The 21,680-nt window shown below is 40.7% G+C and overlaps 1 protein-coding gene across 1 annotated transcript in view; it reads left to right on the forward strand.

Moving 5' to 3' along the window:
- Positions 1-5,349: 5,349 nt before the first annotated feature.
- The window catches only part of LOC128241363 (uncharacterized), a 72,418-nt gene continuing 56,087 nt past the window's right edge, over positions 5,350-21,680 (forward strand). Inside the window, exons 1-3 of the mRNA XM_052958287.1 lie at positions 5,350-5,384; positions 9,734-9,814; positions 10,900-11,051. Coding sequence (XP_052814247.1) covers positions 5,378-5,384; positions 9,734-9,814; positions 10,900-11,051 — 240 coding nt within the window. The 5' untranslated portion in view covers positions 5,350-5,377. The remainder of the gene's footprint in view (positions 5,385-9,733; positions 9,815-10,899; positions 11,052-21,680) is intronic.

Raw genomic sequence — 21,680 nt, forward strand, 5'->3', positions numbered from 1 at the left:
TATCTAAACCATTAATCATTAGCATTCTTTTTTATCAATAAAGTCAAATGAGTTTGACAGAAAAATGCATTGTAATTCAAAAATAAATAAATTGCACCAACCTGTATTGTGCGCCTTGAAGTCGAACCTCAATCTCAGTCTCAATCACAAAGGTGCATTCATTCAAAGAGTTAGCTGATTTGGTCAATATGTTATAGGAAAATATTTCTAGAGAAAGAGTTGCACGTATGTCCAAGTTATTTGATTTTTTTTAATTATTATCCTATAAAGTACACTGTGTGCTATAGAAATAATTGTATTAAGAGTAATTGTTTATCATCATAAAGCACAAGAGAATATGCTTTCAAAATTTAGAATCACGCCATGCTGGTATGAGGATAAATGTGTTGAACGTGAATATGAGATTGAAAACTGATTTGAACATTAACGTGATATTGGGGCTTAGGTTAGTGTTAGCGTTCGCTTACATCTCAGAAAAGATGTAGAAATGACAATTTTAAAACAAAACAAAATCCTCATCAGTATCAGTTATTTTTGGAAAAAAGGATAACACAAAACGGACAATTAAGGTCATCAATGTTCGTCCTGTATACATTTATGATTCTTATTTTACTTCGCCCTTATATAATAAAAACAATTAGTCAAATCTCAATCTTAACTCATTTTACCGCATAACATCCAAGGTTGTTTCCAATCTTATGTTTATACCTTTCAAAAGCACGTTCTATCAAAGAATATGTTGATTAAAAACCATGCTACTGAGTACAGCTAATTGTTACTAACAATTGCTGAAGTTTTTTCTCCCACCTCAGATAAGTAGATCCAATAGATTAACCATGACAGAAATTCTTTTCTCCCACCTCAGATAAGTAGATCCATTAATTTAACCATGCTAGAAATTCTTATCTTGCCCACGGGCGAAGATAAAATGCCCGTATGGAACTTCTTTTAATGGTCACAAGATTGTAATTACCTCCCTTGTTGAAGACTGTCGTCTATAGCGCATCATGGAAACCTTGTCTTGTGGCAATATTTAGAACGCTAGTTAATTATTTCTCGCTTCAAATGTCACCAGAAAACAGTTTTCACGCACCTTTTAAGAAATAATGCTTCACTTTTCTTAGAACTATTTAAAGACCGATCAAACCATTTACATACTCTGAATCACTGCGCGAATATCCATGACAACCACGAATTATCGCATATCCGTACGCAATTATTTTTACTAAGCACTAAAGAGTTACAGCAAAAAAAACATTTTGACTTAATTTTGTTTAACTGCGGTTGGAGAAAAAGCATCTACCACAGCCGCTCGTGTAAGATAAGTTCATCCCGACCCTCGCGCAGGGTGTTTTGCGGAAACTCGGTAAACCTCGTTTCCGCAAAACACCCTACGCTCGGGTCGGAATGAACCTATCTTACACTCTTGGCCATGGAAGATACTTATAATCTTGCCCACGGGTGAAGATAAAATGCCCGTATGGAACTCTTTTTAAATGGTCACCACATTGTAATTACCTCCCTTGTTCAAGACTGTCGTCTGTAGCATTATGGAATCCTTGTCTTGTGGCAATATTTAGAACGTGAATTAATTATTTCTTGCTTCAAATGTCACCATAAAACAGTTTTCGCGCACCTTTCAAGAAATAATGCTTCACTCTTCTTAGAACTATTTAAAGACCGATTTGACTATTAACATAATCTGAATCACTGCGCGCATATCCATGACAACCACGAATTATCGCATTTATTTTCATTAAGCATAAAAGAGATCCAGCAAAAAAAATCATTGTTTACTGGGGTGGGAGAAAAAGCATCTACCATAGCCGCTCGTGTAACATAGGTTCATCCGGACCCTCGCGCAGAGTGTTTTGCGAAAACTCGGTAAACCTCGTTACCGCAAAACACCCTACGCTTGGGTCGGAATGAACCTATTTTACACTCTCGGCCATGGAAGATACTTATAAGCAATACCAACGAACAAGATTTGAATCATCATATGTTGTGAAATGAGTCGAGATTGAGATTTGTCTTGATTATGTTTGTGATGTTAGGGCCTGGTCTAGTAATAGTGCTGTGAAGCTCAGATTAGACCAGAAAAGGACATTAAGAGTATTTGGGTTGAGACCACTGCCAGTTGAACATGGGTACCGAGCAGTTTTTATTGTTTATTTTGAGTTTATCAAGGTCTGCCCGCGCCCATTGGCTGCATTATGGCTTGACCCCGCCGTGACGCCGTCACGACTTAAATTGTGTTTAAATGCCATAAGTGACATGAGATAGAAGTGACAGCAATTCGCAGTCAACTCCAGATATAAGAAGACTTGAAGAAACAGAGTGAGATACAAGAGATCCGGGTGCGATACCCTAGCTCTTTGCGAAGAGACCTATTGGTTCTTTAACGTGCTCGGTGTAAAGCACCGATACACGGGATACAATTTTCCTGGGTTGAACCAGTACTGAGTACACCACTTTTCCGAGCACTACCCTTTAAATGCCGAGCGCCAGGCAGGGGAGCTACTTGTACCAGCTTTTAACGTATTTTGGTATGACGCGACCAGGGATCGAACCAAGCACTACCCTTTAAATGCCGAGCGCCAGGCAAGGGAGCTACTTATACCAGCTTTTAACGTCTTTCGGTATGACTGAGCACAGCCCTGAATACGCTTATTGATAGCGATGAAGTTGTTGATGGATCGCTGCGGAGTAATAAGACTGATATTTCACTGGCTGATAGGACAACTGGGAACACCGACAATCGAATCGACCAATATTGCGATCTCTTACATAGTTACTTCTCTTGGCGAGAGAAGATATTTGCCACCACGTACGAAATAGGCTCACGACCACAGTCATCGTTGACATGATGTTCATACAAAAAGAGTGCTTGTGTTCAAGTATCAATATTTTATAAATATTATATGAATGGAAAGAACTTTACATTAGTTGACACTGTATTGCAAAACAATGCTAGTTTCCAATGTTAATATTTAAAGAAACACAGCCTGTGAAGTCTAAGTCTGCAAATGTGTTTTGTATAGTCTAATAACATGACCATAAAGTTATGTATTACTACTCAATTTTGACAGCCGAGTAGTGGTCAGCATGATGTTCACCTGTGATGAAATTATGGGTCTTTGATTGTTTTATAGCTGCAAACTCCTTGTTTTTCAAAAACAACTGTATTTTTATATCAAAATCAAGATCCGTGTCCATATGAAACATAGTGGAACAATATTAAACTGTAATCTCAGGATTGTGTGCAAGCCGTAAATCAAAATTCGCCAATACGTGACGAGTTGTAACAATCGGAGCAACTCGGTCAGTTTCGTCGAAACAAACTCGGATCAAAGGGCAAATTACACCTGTTTGGTTACTTCTCAGTGTTACATGCCTTTTTTTTAACACATGACAATGACTTAAAGCATGGTTATACCATTTCAGACCATTGGCTACTTTCAATCTTAACAGGTTGGGGTTTTTTTCAGCTGAATAGTTTGTGATTTCAAATACAGGCTGAAAAGCTTGGTTTGTTTCTGCTTACATTTCACCACGTTGTTTGTACTCTTACAAATGTGGCCACATTATCGAATACACAGTGGTTACGTTCAACTAATTTAACTTTCACCACGTTGTTTGTACTCTTACAAATGTGGCCACATTATCGAATACACAGTGGTTACGTTCAACTAATTTAACTTTTCTTATATGCAACGAAACTTTTTTTCTAACGTTGTTTAATGAGTACTATTCTTGGTACTAGATACTAGCGTTGCTTCTTTCGGGGAACCTTTTTATAAAATATAATTGAGCTTTCAGGAGAACACCGTCTTTGCAATCCACTGTCTGATAACTAGCCTCAGTTGGCACTACTTTGAATTATGTAAACTTTCTGTAAAGGTTATCTTGCCTTTTTACAGCTATTTGCATTCGGAAATCCTCGGTCATTTTGCTCGAAAGCAACCTCGGATGTATACGGACGGTTTACATACTCAGAAAACGGTACGTTTAAGTCCGCTACAAGTAGACCGCGTTTTAATTTAATTTAGCTGTTAAACTTTATGACTAACTCTTGGAAATCTTAAATATGTTTGCAGTGATACACTTCACTGGCAATCAATTTAAATTTAGATCTACAAATACAAGTTGATACAAAACGTTTAATTAATGATATACTTAAAAAATACGAACTACTTCTACATTTGTATCGGCATACATCCGAGGTTGTTTCGATAAAAAAAAATGGTCGCGGAGCTCAGAATGAGCTCTTTGAAGACCATTTCGAGTAATTCTCGATAAACTAGTGAGTACTGGTTATGTTGGTTCTCTCACCTATGCTCATGAATAGCTCTGACGCTCGAGAGTTTCGACATACAGTAGCTTGCAACAGCTACATTCAGTCACTTCACAGAGTCTTGTGAAAGCTCTATCTTCATATTAAAATTCTCCGCCTGAAAAATGTAAACAATTAGATAAAATATCAAATGAAGCTAAAATCAGCTTATTCTCTTAATTTTCCTATGTTATAATATAATCAAAGATGACATGCTATCTATTTCTTTCATGCTTTTCGATGAATTTAATCATCATCATCATCATCATCATCATCATCATCATCATCATCATCATCATCATCATCATCATCATCATCATCATCATCACGGACGTTCATTATTGTGCTCTATATCTAACCAATAACCATATTAAAAAATGGCCGCCGAAACTCACACCTGCCCCAACATTTATCACGAAAATCATCGATTGGCGTCGTACCCAGCGATAGTATTAGTCAGGGGCTGATAAGGTGCGTTACTTAGGGTTATACATACCCTTTTGGGTCCCCCCTTCCTCACGGTGAGTTTTGGGGTCCTTCCCCCAAGAAAATTATACAAATTTGCTATTCCGAAATGATGCATTTGGGGCGTATTTTATTATTGAAATAAAAAGTAAACTTAGATGTTTTTAGCATGGCGCGTGCCGGGTTCGCCCCCGTCCCCTGAAACCGCTAGTGTTAGTCATGTTAGATTGTGGTCCATATTTCAAAGCCAGTATGTGACTCGTGCTAACGCTACTTTGGTTGTAAAACGTGCACCGGAAAGGTGGATCGCTCTGCCACACGGTACCCCCGATTAACATCCACCTCCCGGAAGACGTTATTTCATCAGTAGGTGATGATCACTTCACATGTAAGCCCCAATAAGTTTAAACTTACCACACCAAAATCATAGAGCATATCAGCCACTGAATCGCACGAAATGAAGTCAGTGAAGCGCTCGAGTATACTAACTACGAAATTATGAAGAGAGTCGATCGGGTGTAAACGTTTAACTCGTCCTCGGTCCACTGGTGGGGAACTGTTCTGCATACGCCCAGAAGAATGGAAGGTGAATATTTCTTATGTGATTATAGTATATATTTTTGATAATATTGTCTATATGGTTATATACATTTAAACAATATTTTGAAGAATAAAAGGTAAAAACGGATTCTATTTTAGTACAAGGTAACGTATGAAATTGAAATTCTAAAATTATTGTCTTTTTATGCCCTGTCTTGTGCAGGCGCATTTACAAGTTTCATAATCGCAGACAAAAAGGACAAAAAATATTCTATAGATTTTGATGCATCATGGTAATTTTCATCATCTTTTGTACAAGAAGTATGATATATTTATTTATTTACGTAAAGTGTGGGCTGTTGGTCGTTATTTTATAATTTGAGAAAGCGAGTTTCGAGGGTACTGTAAAAGTACATTGTAAATCGAAATCAGACATTTATATGATTACAAATAAGGAAAAGGGTAATAAATCGTTTGATATATGGGATATCACGTGTTGTTGCTTGCGTAAACATATCCTTTGTATAAGACCGTATTGCAACCTTAAGATTTTAGTAATTTTACGTCGGGGCAATCTTAAAAACGCACGTACCGTACGGTCGCTTTTCGAATTTATATTTCTGAGTAGTTAGTTATTCAACCTATTTTGAAGCTCATATCTCTACTGGTCAGTTCAGGTAATGCTGATTTGGTTTTGCATGTAGAACTTTTAATTTTCTGCTTTACATCCGTTTCTTAATTAGCTGAAAATCTTACTTGAACGATATTTTATTTGCAGTTCATTGATAGAATGTCCCCTCATCAGGGTTTCAGTAATCTTTTTATATTTTTTTTTAATTAATGTCACTTGTTTACATCGGTCGTGGCCCGTGGTGACTCACGTGAAAACCCCTTTAGGTCACGTGATTCTTCACCCTGTATTATAAATACTTCACGTATTGTATCTAACGCCAATTGTTTACTAGCGGAAGAAAAAGTTTGACATACACGATAACCGATTTAAAATCAATCATTGAAACTCAGGAGCAAGAATCGCAAAAATACTTAGTTAAGTCAAATCTCAGTTTTAATCTCAACTCCCTTAAACACATAACATCAAACGTTATGCAGTTTGATTCTCTTTAAAAACGCCATTCGGAACTCCTAGGCCACTTTTATCGAAAACAACCTCGGATGTATATTGACGGTTTACAATGGCAGAAATAGGTACGCTTAAAGTCCGCTGCAAGTGTATCGCGTAGTAATTTCAATATAGCTGTTATAAACTTAAGTACTTAATTCTTGGGAATCTTAATTATGTTTGCAATAATACACTTCACTGGCAATCAATGTAAATTTAGATTTACAACTACAAGCTAAAACACTACATTTACTTCATAATATAATTCAAAAGAACTACATCTACTGATTTACGGGCATACATCCGGGGTTGTTTTCGATAAAAGACCGTGGAGCTCCGAATGTAAAAGCAAACGTTTCCCAAAAAAGTAAAAAGAGCAAAAATAAACGCATAATAAGGTGCTTAAGTTCAAATAATTAAGTTGAGATCGAATATGAGATATGTGGGCCAGGTTAAGTCGATCAATACGTATAACAACGCGGACTGATAAATGGATAAACTAAATGTAGTGCACGAAACACTGCGATCTGATTGGGTCGTTTCTATTCATCGAACTTAATTTGTTCTTGTATTAGTATGTGGTGATGGTAGATTTATTAGCATTAAAGGATATACCCCACTGTCCACAGTAATACACCACTGTCCACAGTAATACACAACTGTCCACAGTAATACACCACTGTCCACAGTAATACACCACTGTTCACAGTAATACACCACTGTCCACAGTAATACACAGCGAAGGAAACAAGAAAGACATACTGTACATGAAGTTCTGTAAAATAAATTATGTTTAATACTCTACACTATACGAGCTTTGATTTTAATGGTAACGTGTACGAGAATAATATGCATTTAGTAATGGTTTAAGGTTGTAAGTATGTACTTACACAAGTAAATGGTTTGATGCGATTCAGTCGCATAACCATTTATTTTGTGTAAGTACATATTAACAATCTAGTATAAAGTTGTCGAGTAAAAGCCGATTTAGCCTATTTTTAACACAGATGCGTTTATGCATAAACTACAATCACAAAAAAAAATGAATATAGGATAAAATGAAATATTATAATTTCACTCATAATATTTTGGTTTGATATATATATATATATATATATATTACGCTAAATGAGCATTTAATTGCATCCTCAAAACGATGCATGCTTTTTCCCGGTTTTAACGAGTCTGTTCGAATCCGATGACCCAGATTCTATTTTAACTGATAGTACATGTATCTAGTTCCCGGCTGCGGCCAAAATCTAGACATAGATATATATACATGTATTTATTTTGATTCAGTACGCTTTCATGAAACTATTAGCATAATCTGTTTTTATACTGCCTTTTTTCTGTGCCATATACAGAATAATTGCGTTTTCTATGCGTTTCATTGCATAACTACACAAACACGCCGTTTATTCGCACTATATTAACACCATTACATATTATAAATATTCCTTACAGAGCTAATTTTAGCAAGCTACTTAATAAGCAGAACGCAGCTCCGTAGCTATTGGAGCAGATTGCTAACTAGGTAACATAGATGCAAGTGATAATGTTAAGTAGGTCGTTGACCACCTCTGTTCTAACAACGCTTGGGTTGATACGCCCATGCGCGCATTGATTCGTCAAAAGTTTTAAATGTGTAGTATCGATCTGCCGATGATTAATTCCGAGATACGGTTATAAAAGTCGGCACGCTTAGCAGCCTACGTTCTATAAACCAAACCAGTGGCAACATCAATTTGAAAACAATGTAGAATGACAGAAGCAAATCGTATACAGTCGAAACTCGCAATGTCAAACTTTATTATCTCGATATTCTGGTTATTTCGAACCTTTTTCGAACATGTTGGGTTAAGTTAGACATGTTTTGTACTCGGTTATCTCGAAGTATATTCTGAGAGCCCGACGACTTTGACATAGTGAGTTATGTCTGTTCACGAACACTGATAAACAGGCTAAAAGAACTCGATACACTATATGCTACGTAGTGATCTCCCTTTGAAGAGCAGATGAAATCTCTGCGCAAAATTAAAAAAAATATATATGTATTGTGAGTTACCTCATGTTGTTGTGATAATTATCACATGTTATGTCATGATATAACTCTGCATTAAAGGTAATTAACCGCTGATATACAGCCATTCGGTGTTTTATTTATTTGGAGCAGTTATATGCCGGACAGTATAATTCACTTTCCAATCACAAGTTGTGAGGCAGTGAATTTTAATTTTGAATTGCCAGTAACAATCGACATTGCAGTGAGCTTTTTCATTTTCCATTAACAATGGGCATGGCAGTGTGTTTAATTTAACTTTAATTTCCAGGTACTATGAGCATGGCAGTGTGTTTAATTTAACTTTAATTTCCAGGTACAATGAGCATGGCAGTGTGTTTAATTTAACTTTAATTTCCAGGTACAATGAGCATGGCAGTGTGTTTAATTTAACTTTAATTTCCAGGTACAATGAGCATGGCAGTGTGTTTAATTTAACTTTAATTTCCAGGTACAATGAGCATGGCAGTGTGTTTAATTTAACTTTAATTTCCAGGTACAATGGGCATGGCAGTGTGTTTAATTTAACTTTAATTTCCAGGTACAATGGGCATGGCAGTGTGTTTAATTTAACTTTAATTTCCAGGTACAATGGGCATGGCAGTGTGTTAAATTTAACTTTAATTTCCAGGTACAATGGGCATGGCAGTGTGTTTAATTTAACTTTAATTTCCAGGTACAATGGGCATGGCAGTGTGTTTAATTTAACTTTAATTTCCAGGTACAATGGGCATGGCAGTGTGTTTAATTTAACTTTAATTTCCAGGTACAATGGGCATGGCAGTGTGTTTAATTTAACTTTAATTTCCAGGTACAATGGGCATGGCAGTGTGTTTAATTTAACTTTAATTTCCAGGTACAATGGGCATGGCAGTGTGTTTAATTTAACTTTAATTTCCAGGTACAATGAGCATGGCAGTGTGTTTAATTTAACTTTAATTTCCAGGTACAATGGGCATGGCAGTGTGTTTAATTTAACTTTAATTTCCAGGTACAATGGGCATGGCAGTGTGTTTAATTTAACTTTAATTTCCAGGTACAATGGGCATGGCAGTGTGTTTAATTTAACTTTAATTTCCAGGTACAATGGGCATGGCAGTGTGTTTAATTTAACTTTAATTTCCAGGTACAATGAGCATGGCAGTGTGTTTAATTTAACTTTAATTTCCAGGTACAATGAGCATGGCAGTGTGTTTAATTTAACTTTAATTTCCAGGTAAAATGGGCATGACTCGGCTGTTGGCGTTGATGGGGCTGACTGTCTTGGTTAGTGGCTGCGAGTACTCGAGGAAATCAGGTAGTGTTCAATATGCAATAACTTCATTAATAACGTTTTCGAAATATTGGCTTTAAAAATATCATTTCCGGCGTAGGTACCATTTCCTCAAAAGTACTAAAACGTAACACGCTGTAAAAGCTTATTTAAGTAACACACAAGTCTAACTTAACCAGTAACTTTCACTAAATAAAATCGAATATCAAACTTATACGTACGTAAATATTACACTAATTAAACCGAAACAAAAAACGAGCTTAGCTAAATCTTGTTATTAAAGATACACTCTTACTAAAATGTATTGATACACCAAAAAGATGAATAAATGTAAAAATAAATTGTTCTTATGAAGGATACCGAGTTTAATTTGAAAGAAAGATGCAGAAAACACGGTATTTCTACATTATGAGACCAAAGTAGATCACAGTAAATATATTAGCACTCACCAATCATTTACTATTCTTGCGTTTTCAGCTATTAAATACACGGTTACAATCGTGTTATCAGTAATTAATTTTCTATAAATGATTTATTAAGTAAGTAATTAAATGTGTATCACTCAAGATATATGTTTCTTATACATGTGTATATAATGGTTTTGAATATGATTGTCACTTTAAGGATATCAGATGTTCCGAGAAACCATGTTGGGATTATCCCCGGAGTTTCGAGAAACCATGTTGGGCTTATCCCCGGAGTTTCGAGAAACCATGTTGGGCTTATCCCCGGAGTTTCGAGAAACCATGTTGGGCTTATCCCCGGAGTTTCGAGAAACCATGTTGGGCTTATCCCCGGAGTTTCGAGAAACCATGTTGGGCTTATCCCCGGAGTTTCGAGAAACCATGTTGGGCTTATCCCTGGAGTTTCGAGAAACCATGTTGGGCTTATCCCTGGAGTTTCGAGAAACCATGTTGGGCTTATCCCTGGAGTTTCGAGAAACCATGTTGGGCTTATCCCCGGAGTTTCGAGAAACCATGTTGGGCTTATCCCCGGAGTTTCGAGAAACCATGTTGGGCTTATCCCTGGAGTTTCGAGAAACCATGTTGGGCTTTTCCCCGGAGTTTCGATGGTACTATCAAATCTTATCTCCTCCATTCTATTTCCAGGAATGTTTGAGAACTATTGGAAGGACGAACATAAAATCGCATACGATGAAGCAACAGGCTACGACCTTGATCCTGCAAGCGGTGACACGGTGGACGTCAAACTGATCAACGATGCCTCTGTGTTCTCGGCCTCCCCGTCCAAAGATATCAAGGTACACATTGACCGCTAGCAGGCTTTGAGGGTGCACTCTCTCTAGTTGTTACCAAGCAACACTTTGTGCGTCAATATCGGAGTAACACAACAAACGCCAAATCAGGGACCCGCCCCTAGTGACAACGACATTATGGACCCGGCCCTAGTAACAATAGCAATAAGGACCCGCCCCAAGTAACAATGGCAATAAAGACCCGCCCCTAGTCAAAATGGCAATAAAGACCCGCCCCAAGTAACAATGGCAATAAAGACCCGCCCCTAGTCAAAATGGCAATAAAGACCCGTCCCTAGTAACAATGGCAATAAAGACCCGCCCCTAGTCAAAATGGCAATAAAGACCAGCCCCTAGTAACAATAGCAATAAGGACCACCCCTAGTAACAATGGCAATAAAGACCCGCCCCTAGTCAAAATGGCAATAAAGACCCGCCCCTAGTCAAAATGGCAATAAGGACCCGCCCCTAGTAACAATGGCAATAAGGACCCGCCCCAAGTAACAATGGCAATAAAGACCCGCCCCTTGTAACACTGGCAATAAGGACCCGCCCGCTAGTAGCAATGGCAATAAGGACCCGCCCCTAGTAGCAATGGCAATAAGGACCCGCCCCTAGAAGCAATGGCAATAAGGACCCGCCCCAAGTAACAATCACAATAAAGACCCGCCCCTTGTAACAATGGCAATAAGGTCCCGCCCCTAGTAGCAATGGCAATAAGGACCCGCCCCTAGTAACAATGACAAAAGGACCCGCCCCTAGTAACAATGACAATAAGGACCCGCCCCTAGTAACAATGACAAAACGGACCCGCCCCTAATAACAATGGCAATAAAGACCCGCCCCTAGTAACAATGGCAATAAGGACCCGCACCTAGTACCAATGACAATAAGGACCCGCCCCTAGTAACAATGACAATAAGGACCCGCCCCTAGTAACAATGACAATAAGGACCCGCCCCTAGTTACAATGACAATAAGGACCCGCCCCAAGTAACAATGGCAATAAAGACCCGCCCCTAGTTACAATGGCAATAATGACCCGCCCCTAGTAACACTGGCAATAAGGACACGCACCTAGTAACAATGGCAATAAGGACCCGCCCCTAGTAACAATGGCAATAAAGACCCGCCCCTAGTAACAATGGCAATAAGGACCCGCCCCAAGTAACAATGGCAATAAAGACCCGCACCTAGTAACAATGGCAATAAGGACCCGCACCTAGTAACAATGGCAATAAAGACCCGCCCCTAGTAACAATGGCAATAAGGACCCGCCCCAAGTAACAATGGCAATAAAGACCCGCCCCTTGTAACACTGGCAATAAGGACCCGCCCCTAGTAGCAATGGCAATAAGGACCCGCCCCTAGTAGCAATGGCAATAAGGACCCGCCCCAAGTAACAATGGCAATAAAGACCCGCCCCTTGTAACACTGGCAATAAGGACCCGCCCCTAGTAGCAATGGCAATAAGGACCCGCCCCTAGTAGCAATGGCAATAAGGACCCGCCCCTAGAAGCAATGGCAATAAGGACCCGCCCCAAGTAACAATCACAATAAAGACCCGCCCCTTGTAACAATGGCAATAAGGACCCGCCCCTAGTAGCAATGGCAATAAGGACCCGCCCCTAGTAACAATGACAAAAAGGACCCGCCCCTAGTAACAATGGCAATAAGGACCCGCCCCTAGTAACAATGGCAATAAGGACCCGCCCCAAGTAACAATCACAATAAAGACCCGCCCCTAGTAACAATGGCAATAAGGACCCGCCCCTAGTAACAATGGCAATAAGGACCCGCCCCTAGTAACAATGGCAATAAGGACCCGCCCCTAGTAACAATGGCAATAAGGACCCGCCCCAAGTAACAATGGCAATAAAGACCCGCCCCAAGTAACAATGGAAATAAGGACCCGCACCTAGTACCAATGACAATAAGGACCCGCCCCAAGTAACAATGGCAATAAAGACCCGCCCCTAGTTACAATGGCAATAAGGACACGCCCCTAGTAACACTGGCAATAAGGACCCGCCCCTAGTAACAATGGCAATAAAGACCCGCCCCTAGTAACAATGGCAATAAGGACCCGCCCCTAGTAACAATGGCAATAAGGACCCGCTCCTAGTAACAATGGCAATAAGGACCCGCCCCTAGTAACAATGGCAATAAGGACCCGCCCCTTGTAACAATGGCAATAAGGACCCGCCCCTAGTAACAATGGCAATAAGGACCCGCCCCTTGTAACAATGGCAATAAGGACCCGCCCCTTGTAACAATGGCAATAAGGACCCGCCCCTTGTAACAATGGCAATAAGTTCCCGCCCCTAGTAACAATGGCAATAAAGACCCGCCCCTTGTAACAATGGCAATAAAGACCCGCCCCTTGTAACAATGGCAATAAAGACCCGCCCCTAGTAACAATGGCAATAAGGACCCGCCCCAAGTAACAATGGCAATAAAGACCCGCCCCTTGTAACAATGGCAATAAGGACCCGCCCCTTGTAACAATGGCAATAAAGACCCGCCCCAAGTAACAATGGCAATAAAGACCCGCCCCTTGTAACACTGGCAATAAGTTCCCGCCCCTAGTAACAATGGCAATAAAGACCCGCCCCTTGTAACAATGGCAATAAAGACCCGCCCCTAGTAACAATGGCAATAAGGACCCGCCCCTAGTAACAATGGCAATAAGGACCCGCCCCTAGTAACAATGGCAATAAAGACCCGCCCCTTGTAACAATGGCAATAAGGACCCGCCCCTAGTAGCAATGGCAATAAGGACCCGCCCCTAGTAGCAATGGCAATAAGGACCCGCCCCTAGAAGCAATGGCAATAAGGACCCGCCCCAAGTAACAATCACAATAAAGACCCGCCCCTTGTAACACTGGCAATAAGGACCCGCCCCTAGTAGCAATGGCAATAAGGACCCGCCCCTAGTAAATATGGCAATAAGGACCCGCCCCAAGTAACAATGGAAATAAAGACCCGCCCCTTGTAACACTGGCAATAAGGACCCGCCCCTAGTAACAATGGCAATAAGGACCCGCCCCAAGTAACAATGGCAATAAAGACCCGCCCCTTGTAACACTGGCAATAAGTTCCCGCCCCTAGTAACAATGGCAATAAAGACCCGCCCCTTGTAACAATGGCAATAAAGACCCGCACCTAGTAGCAATGGCAATAAGGACCCGCCCCTAGTAACAATGGCAATAAGGACCCGCCCCAAGTAACAATGGCAATAAAGACCCGCCCCTAGTAACAATGGCAATAAGGACCCGCCCCTAGTAACAATGGCAATAAGGACCCGCCCCTAGTAGCAATGGCAATAAGGACCCGCCCCTAGAAGCAATGGCAATAAGGACCCGCCCCAAGTAACAATCACAATAAAGACCCGCCCCTTGTAACAATGGCAATAAGGTCCCGCCCCTAGTAGCAATGGCAATAAGGACCCGCCCCTAGTAACAATGGAAAAAAGGACCCGCCCCTAGTAACAATGACAATAAGGACCCGCCCCTTGTAACAATGGCAATACGGACCCGCCCCTAGTAACAATGGCAATAAGGACCCGCCCCTAGTAACAATGGAAATAAGGACCCGCACCTAGTACCAATGACAATAAGGACCCGCCCCAAGTAACAATGGCAATAAAGACCCGCCCCTAGTAACAATGGCAATAAGGACCCGCCCCTAGTAACAATGGCAATAAGGACCCGCCCCTAGTAACAATGGCAATAAAGACCCGCCCCTAGTAACAATGGCAATAAGGACCCGCCCCTAGTAGCAATGGCAATAAGGACCCGCTCCTTGTAACAATGGCAATAAGGTCCCGCCCCTAGTAACAATGGCAATAAAGACCCGCCCCTTGTAACAATGGCAATAATGACCCGCCCCTTGTAGCTATGGCAATAAGGACCCGCCCCTTGTAACAATGGCAATAAAGACCCGCCCCTTGTAACAATGGCAATAAAGACCCGCCCCTTGTAACAATGGCAATAAGGACCCGCCCCTTGTAACAATGGCAATAAGGACCCGCCCCTAGTAACAATGGCAATAAAGACCCGCCCCTTGTAACAATGGCAATAAGGACCCGCCCCTTGTAACAATGGCAATAAAGACCCGCCCCTTGTAACAATGGCAATAAGGACCCGCCCCTTGTAACAATGGCAATAAGGTCCCGCCCCTTGTAGCAATGGCAATAAGGACCTGCTCCAAGTAACAATGGCAATAAAGACCCGCCCCTAGTAGCAATGGCAATAAAGACCAGCCCCTCGTAATAATGGCAATAAGGACCCGCCCCTTGTAGCAATGGCAATAAGGACCTGCTCCAAGTAACAATGACAATAAGGACCCGCCCCTAGTAGCAATGGCAATAAAGACCAGCCCCTCGTAATAATGGCAATAAGGTCCCGCCCCTTGTAGCAATGGCAATAAGGACCTGCTCCAAGTAACAATGACAATAAGGACCCGCCCCTAGTAGCAATGGCAATAAAGACCAGCCCCTCGTAATAATGGCAATAAGGACCCGCCCCTAGTAACAATGGCAATAAAGACCCGCCCCTAGTAGCAATGGCAATAAAGACCCGCCCCTAGTAACAATGACAATAAGGACCCGCCCCTTGTAATAAAGACAGTATGGACCTGCGCATTGTAACAATGACAATAAAGACCCGCCCCTCGTAACAATGGCAATAAAGACCCGCCCCTGGTAACAATGGCAATAAAGACCCGCCCCTAGTAGCAATGGCAATAAGGTCCCTCCCCTAGTGTCAAATTCTACAAGAACTCGCCCCTCGCCCCTAAAACCAGCCCCTATTGACAACGACATTAAAGACCCGCCTATTGTAACAATGACTACAAGGGTCGTCCCTAGATTATGCCCCTAGTGACAACAACAATACGCACCCACCCCTAGAATCCCGTGACGATGACAACAAGAACCCATCCCTAGAACCCGCCCTTGGTAACAATGCCAATAATGAACCTATCCTTGAAGCCAACCTAGTGACAATGACTAATAGGACCCTCCACAAGGACCCGCCCCTTTTGACAATGACAACTAGAACCCGCCCCTAGAACCCACCCCTGAAACCCGCCCCTAGAACTCGTCCTTAAAGAAAATGACAATACGGACCAGCCCCTAGTGGCAACGACAATAACAACCCGCCCCTAGGGACATTTATAATAAGGACCCATCCCTAGTAACAATAACTACAAGGATCCGCCCCTAGTAACAATGACTACAAGGACCCGCCCCTAGTGCCAATAACAAAAAGGACCCGCCCCTAGTGGCAATGACATCAAGGACCCGCCGAAATGACAACGACAAATAGAAACCGCCCCTAGAACCCGCCCCAACAAGGACCCTCCCCTTGTAACAATGACTACAAGGTCCCGCCCCTAGTGGCAATGATTACATTGACCCGCCCCTAGTGACAACGACTAAAAGGACCCGACCTTAAAATCCGTCCCTAGTGACAACGACTAAAAGGACCCGCCCTTAAAACCCGTCCCTAGTGACATAGACTACAAGGACCCGCCCTTAAAACCCGCCCCTAGTGACAACGACTGAAAGCATCCCCCCTTAAAACCCGTCCCTTGTGACAAAAACAATAAGGACACCCTCCCCTAGATCTCGGTCCTTGTGACAATGACAACAAGGACCCGCCCATAGGAGCAGCCCCTAGTGACTTCAAGGACCCGCCCTTAATGACAATGACATTAAGGACCCGCCCCTTAAACCGCCCCTTGTGACAAGGACAACAAGGATCCACCACTAGTGACAATGATTTACAAGGAGCCGCCCCTTGGACTCGCCCCTAGAACTCGCCCCTACAATAATTATTGGACAATAAGGACCCGCCCCTAATGAAATGATCGGATACCAGACATTATTTTTAACAATTATTTTGAATAATGCAGTTAACAAAATTTACCATACAGTTTCGGTTTGAGTAATAAACTTATTTTTCACCAAGGACTCCCTTTACGGCCTGGGCGACAAGCATGCGAGTATGTTTTTGGTGTCAAAGTCGGAAAAGTAGGTTTCCTCCGATTACTACGGTTTCCCCTACAACACAAGACCGCACTCTCGCGTTAAACCGTGCCAACGAGAGTGATAAAAACAATGTTGTAATAACTTGTTTCACAATCGTTGTAAAATAAAAATATTTAAACTAAAATAACAAAAAATATCCTGAAAGGAAACACGTTTGATCAGAACATATGATCAGAACAGACGATTTGTAACATAAGGTGCTGAATGTTTTACACTATCTATGAGATAATACGTTTCTAAACAGAGTGAAAACATGCACTATTTTGACCATGGTCCTTAAACCATGCTTTTATGTGGTAAAATAAGGCTGTGATTTTTATTTCACTTAAGTATTTTCTTGATATTGAGCCCAGAGAGCCAGAACAGCCTACAAGTAATTTGATAACTGACTCATTAATAATGCAATGTATTTTTTCTAAGTAAAAGGTCACTTCTCAATAGCAAAACCAAGCGGGTCGATATTGGTTATAAGTTGTAACGTAGGAACAACACAGACGACAACGAACAGGTCGATATTGGTTATAACGTAGGAACAACACAGACGACAACGAACAGGTCGATATTGGTTATAACGTAGGAACAAAACAGACGACAACGAACATGTCGATATTGGTTATAACGTAAGAACAATACAGACGACAACGAACATGTCGATATTGGTTATAACGTAGGAACAAAATAGACGACAACGAACATGTCGATATTGGTTATAACGTAGGAACAACACAGATGACAACGAACGCGTCGATATTGGGTATAAGTTATAACGTAAGAACAATACAGATGACAACGAACGGGTCGATATTGGTTATAACGTAGGAACAATACAGATGACAACGAACGGGTCGATATTGGTTATAACGTAGGAACAACACAGACGACAACGGACAGGTCGATATTGGTTATAACGTAGGAACAACACAGACGACAACGAACATGTCGATATTGGTTATAACGTAGGAACAACACAGACGACAACGAACGGGTCGATATTGGTTATAACGTAGGAACAACACAGACGACAACGAACGGGTCGATATTGGTTATAACGTAGGAACAACACAGACGACAACGAACAGGTCGATATTGGTTATAACGTAGGAACAACACAGACGACAACGAACATGTCGATATTGGTTATAACGTAGGAACAACACAGACGACAACGAACGGGTCGATATTGGTTATAACGTAGGAACAACACAGACGACAACGAACATGTCGATATTGGTTATAACGTAGGAACAACACAGACGACAACGAACGGGTCGATATTGGTTATAACGTAGGAACAATACAGACGACAACGAACGGGTCGATATTGGTTATAACGTAGGAACAATACAGATGACAACGAACAGGTCGATATTGGTTATAACGTAAGAACAATACAGACGACAACAAACATGTCGATATTGGTTATAACGTAGGAACAACACAGACGACAATGAACAGGTCGATATTGGTTATAACGTAGGAACAACACAGACGACAACGAACGGGTCGATATTGGTTATAACGTAGGAACAACACAGACGACAACGAACGGGTCGATATTGGTTATAAGTTGTAACGTAGGAACAACACAGATGACAACGAACGGGTCGATATTGGGTATAAGTTGTAACCTAGGAACAATACAGATGACAACGAACGGGTCGATATTGGTTGTTACCTAGGAACAATTCAGATGACAACGAACGTGTCAATATTGGTTATAAGTTGTAACCTAGGAACAATCCAGATGACAACGAACGGGTCGATATTGGTTATAACGTAGGAACAAAACAGCTGACAACGAACGGATCGATATTGGTTATAACTTATAACGTAGGAACCATACAAATGACAACGAACGGGTCGATATTGGTTATAACGTAGGAACAATACAGATGACAACGAACGGGTCGATATTGGTTATAACGTAGGAACAATACAGATGACAACGAACGGGTCGATATTGGTTATAACGTAGGAACAATACAGATGACAACGAACGGGTCGATATTGGTTATAACGTAGGAACAATACAGATGACAACGAACGGGTCGATATTGGTTATAAAGTAGGAACAATACAGATGACAACGAACGGGTCGATATTGGTTATAACGTAGGAACAATCCAGATGACAACGAACGGGTCGATATTGGTTATAACGTAGGAACAATCCAGATGACAACGAACGGGTCGATTTTGGTTATAAGTAGGAACATACCAGATGACAACGAACGGATCGATATTGGTTGTTACCTAGGAACAATCCAGATGACAACGAACGGGTCAATATTGGTTATAACGTAGGAACAATCCAGATGACAACGAACGGGTCGATATTGGTTGTTACCAAGGAACAATCCAGATGACAACGAACGGGTCGATATTGGTTATAACGTAGGAACAATCCAGATGACAACGAACGGGTCGATATTGGTTATAACGTAGGAACAATACAGATGACAACGAACGGGTCGATATTGGTTATAACGTAGGAACAATACAGATGACAACGAACGGGTCGATATTGGTTATAACCTAGGAACAATCCAGATGACAACGAACGGGTCGATATTGGTTATAACGTAGGAACAATACAGATGACAACGAACGGGTCGATATTGGTTATAACGTAGGAACAATCCAGATGACAACGAACGGGTCGATATTGGTTATAACGTAGGAACAATCCAGATGACAACGAACGGGTCGATATTGGTTATAACGTAGGAACAATCCAGATGACAACGAACGGGTCGATATTGGTTATAACGTAGGAACAATCCAGATGACAACGAACGGGTCGATATTGGTTATAACGTAGGAACAATCCAGATGACAACGAACGGGTCGATATTGGTTATAAGTTGTAACCTAGGAACAATCCAGATGACAACGAACGGGTCGATATTGGTTGTAACGTAGGAACAATCCAGATGACAACGAACGGGTCGATATTGGTTATAACGTAGGAACAATCCAGATGACAACGAACGGGTCGATATTGGTTATAACGTAAGAACAATATAGATGACAACGAACGGGTCGATGTTGGTTATAACGTAGAAACAATACAGATGACAACCCATGGGTCTATATTGGTTATAACGTAGGAACAATATAGATGACAACCCATGGGTCGATGTTGGTTATAACGTAGGAACAATATAGATGACAACGAACGGGTGGATATTGGTTATAACGTAAGAACAATATAGATGACCACGAACGGGTGGATATTGGTTATAACCTAGGAACAATATAGATGACAACCCACGGGTCGATATTGGTTATAACGTAGGAACAATATAGATGACTACCCATGGGTCGATGTTGGTTATAACGTAGGAACAATATAGTTGACAACCCACTGGTCGATATTGGTTATAACGTAGGAACAATCCAGATGACAACGAACGGGTCGATAATGGTTATAACGTAGGAACAATCCAGATGACAGCGAACGGGTCGATATTGGTTATAACGTAGAAACTCAGCATATAACAGTTTGACGCCATAATTGTAGCTTCTTAACAGGCCTTATATTCGTCACCAAGACCTATTTTCCTCATGCAACAAAGATAACCGCTCAAATATTGGTAATTCAATTAGCACAAAAGGGCACCTGCAGATGACAACATTACGTCATCATAGTTGCATGTTAATATAACCCATCACTGTCATCTAGCAAAATTTACCGCTCAAATACTGGTTATAACAAAAAGGCACATGCAGACGACAACATGTTGACGTCATCATAGCCAATTATTGTGATGCAGGCAAATTTAACCACTCAACTATTGGTATTAACATTTACACAATACGACACCATGTTGACGTCATTTTAGTTGCATGTTATTATAAACCATTATTGTCACGCAGAAAAATTAGCCACACAAATACTGGTAATAACAAGTTTTCAAGTTTCAAGTTTTATTTATAATAAACCAGAAGGTCGTATACCCATGAGGCATAAAGTGCACAATGGTGACAAATACAAATAATATGTACTTGTGCGGTAAAAAAATAACTAATAAATTTTATGACAATGGCTATAATACTATACTCTTACAAAATGTCATAATGTGAAAAGCTGTGTAATCAAATACACTCAAAATCTTCAATATTCCTTCATTTCTAGTGTTAATTAACTCTATATATTTGTGCATACAAGGATGTCGTAAATAGTAGGATGGCAATAAAGAGTTCCAAATATCATTATACAATGAACATTCAGTAACAAAATGGTGTTCGTCTTCTGAAAAATTATATTCGATACATTTTCTCCCATGTACGGGTATTGATACAGGTCTACCCCATCTTCCAGTCTCTATACATAGTCTATGTGAGGAAACTCAGAATTTTGCTAAAGCTATTCTAAATTTACTAATATTTATTACATCTAAATATGGCTGAGGCTTAAAACAAGATATATATCTATAAAAATTAACCCTGGTAGAATCCTGTAATCTTCCATTCCAGCCCTGAATATACTGATCTTTTAAGCGTTGTCGTACATTAGCGAGAAAAAAAGGTTATCACTGCCAACATTTTGGAAAAGCCAAACTTCATAAAAACCAGGAG

Source organism: Mya arenaria, chromosome 7 (assembly GCF_026914265.1).
Source record: "Mya arenaria isolate MELC-2E11 chromosome 7, ASM2691426v1".
In the NCBI taxonomy this organism is placed as follows: Eukaryota; Metazoa; Mollusca; class Bivalvia; order Myida; family Myidae; genus Mya; species Mya arenaria.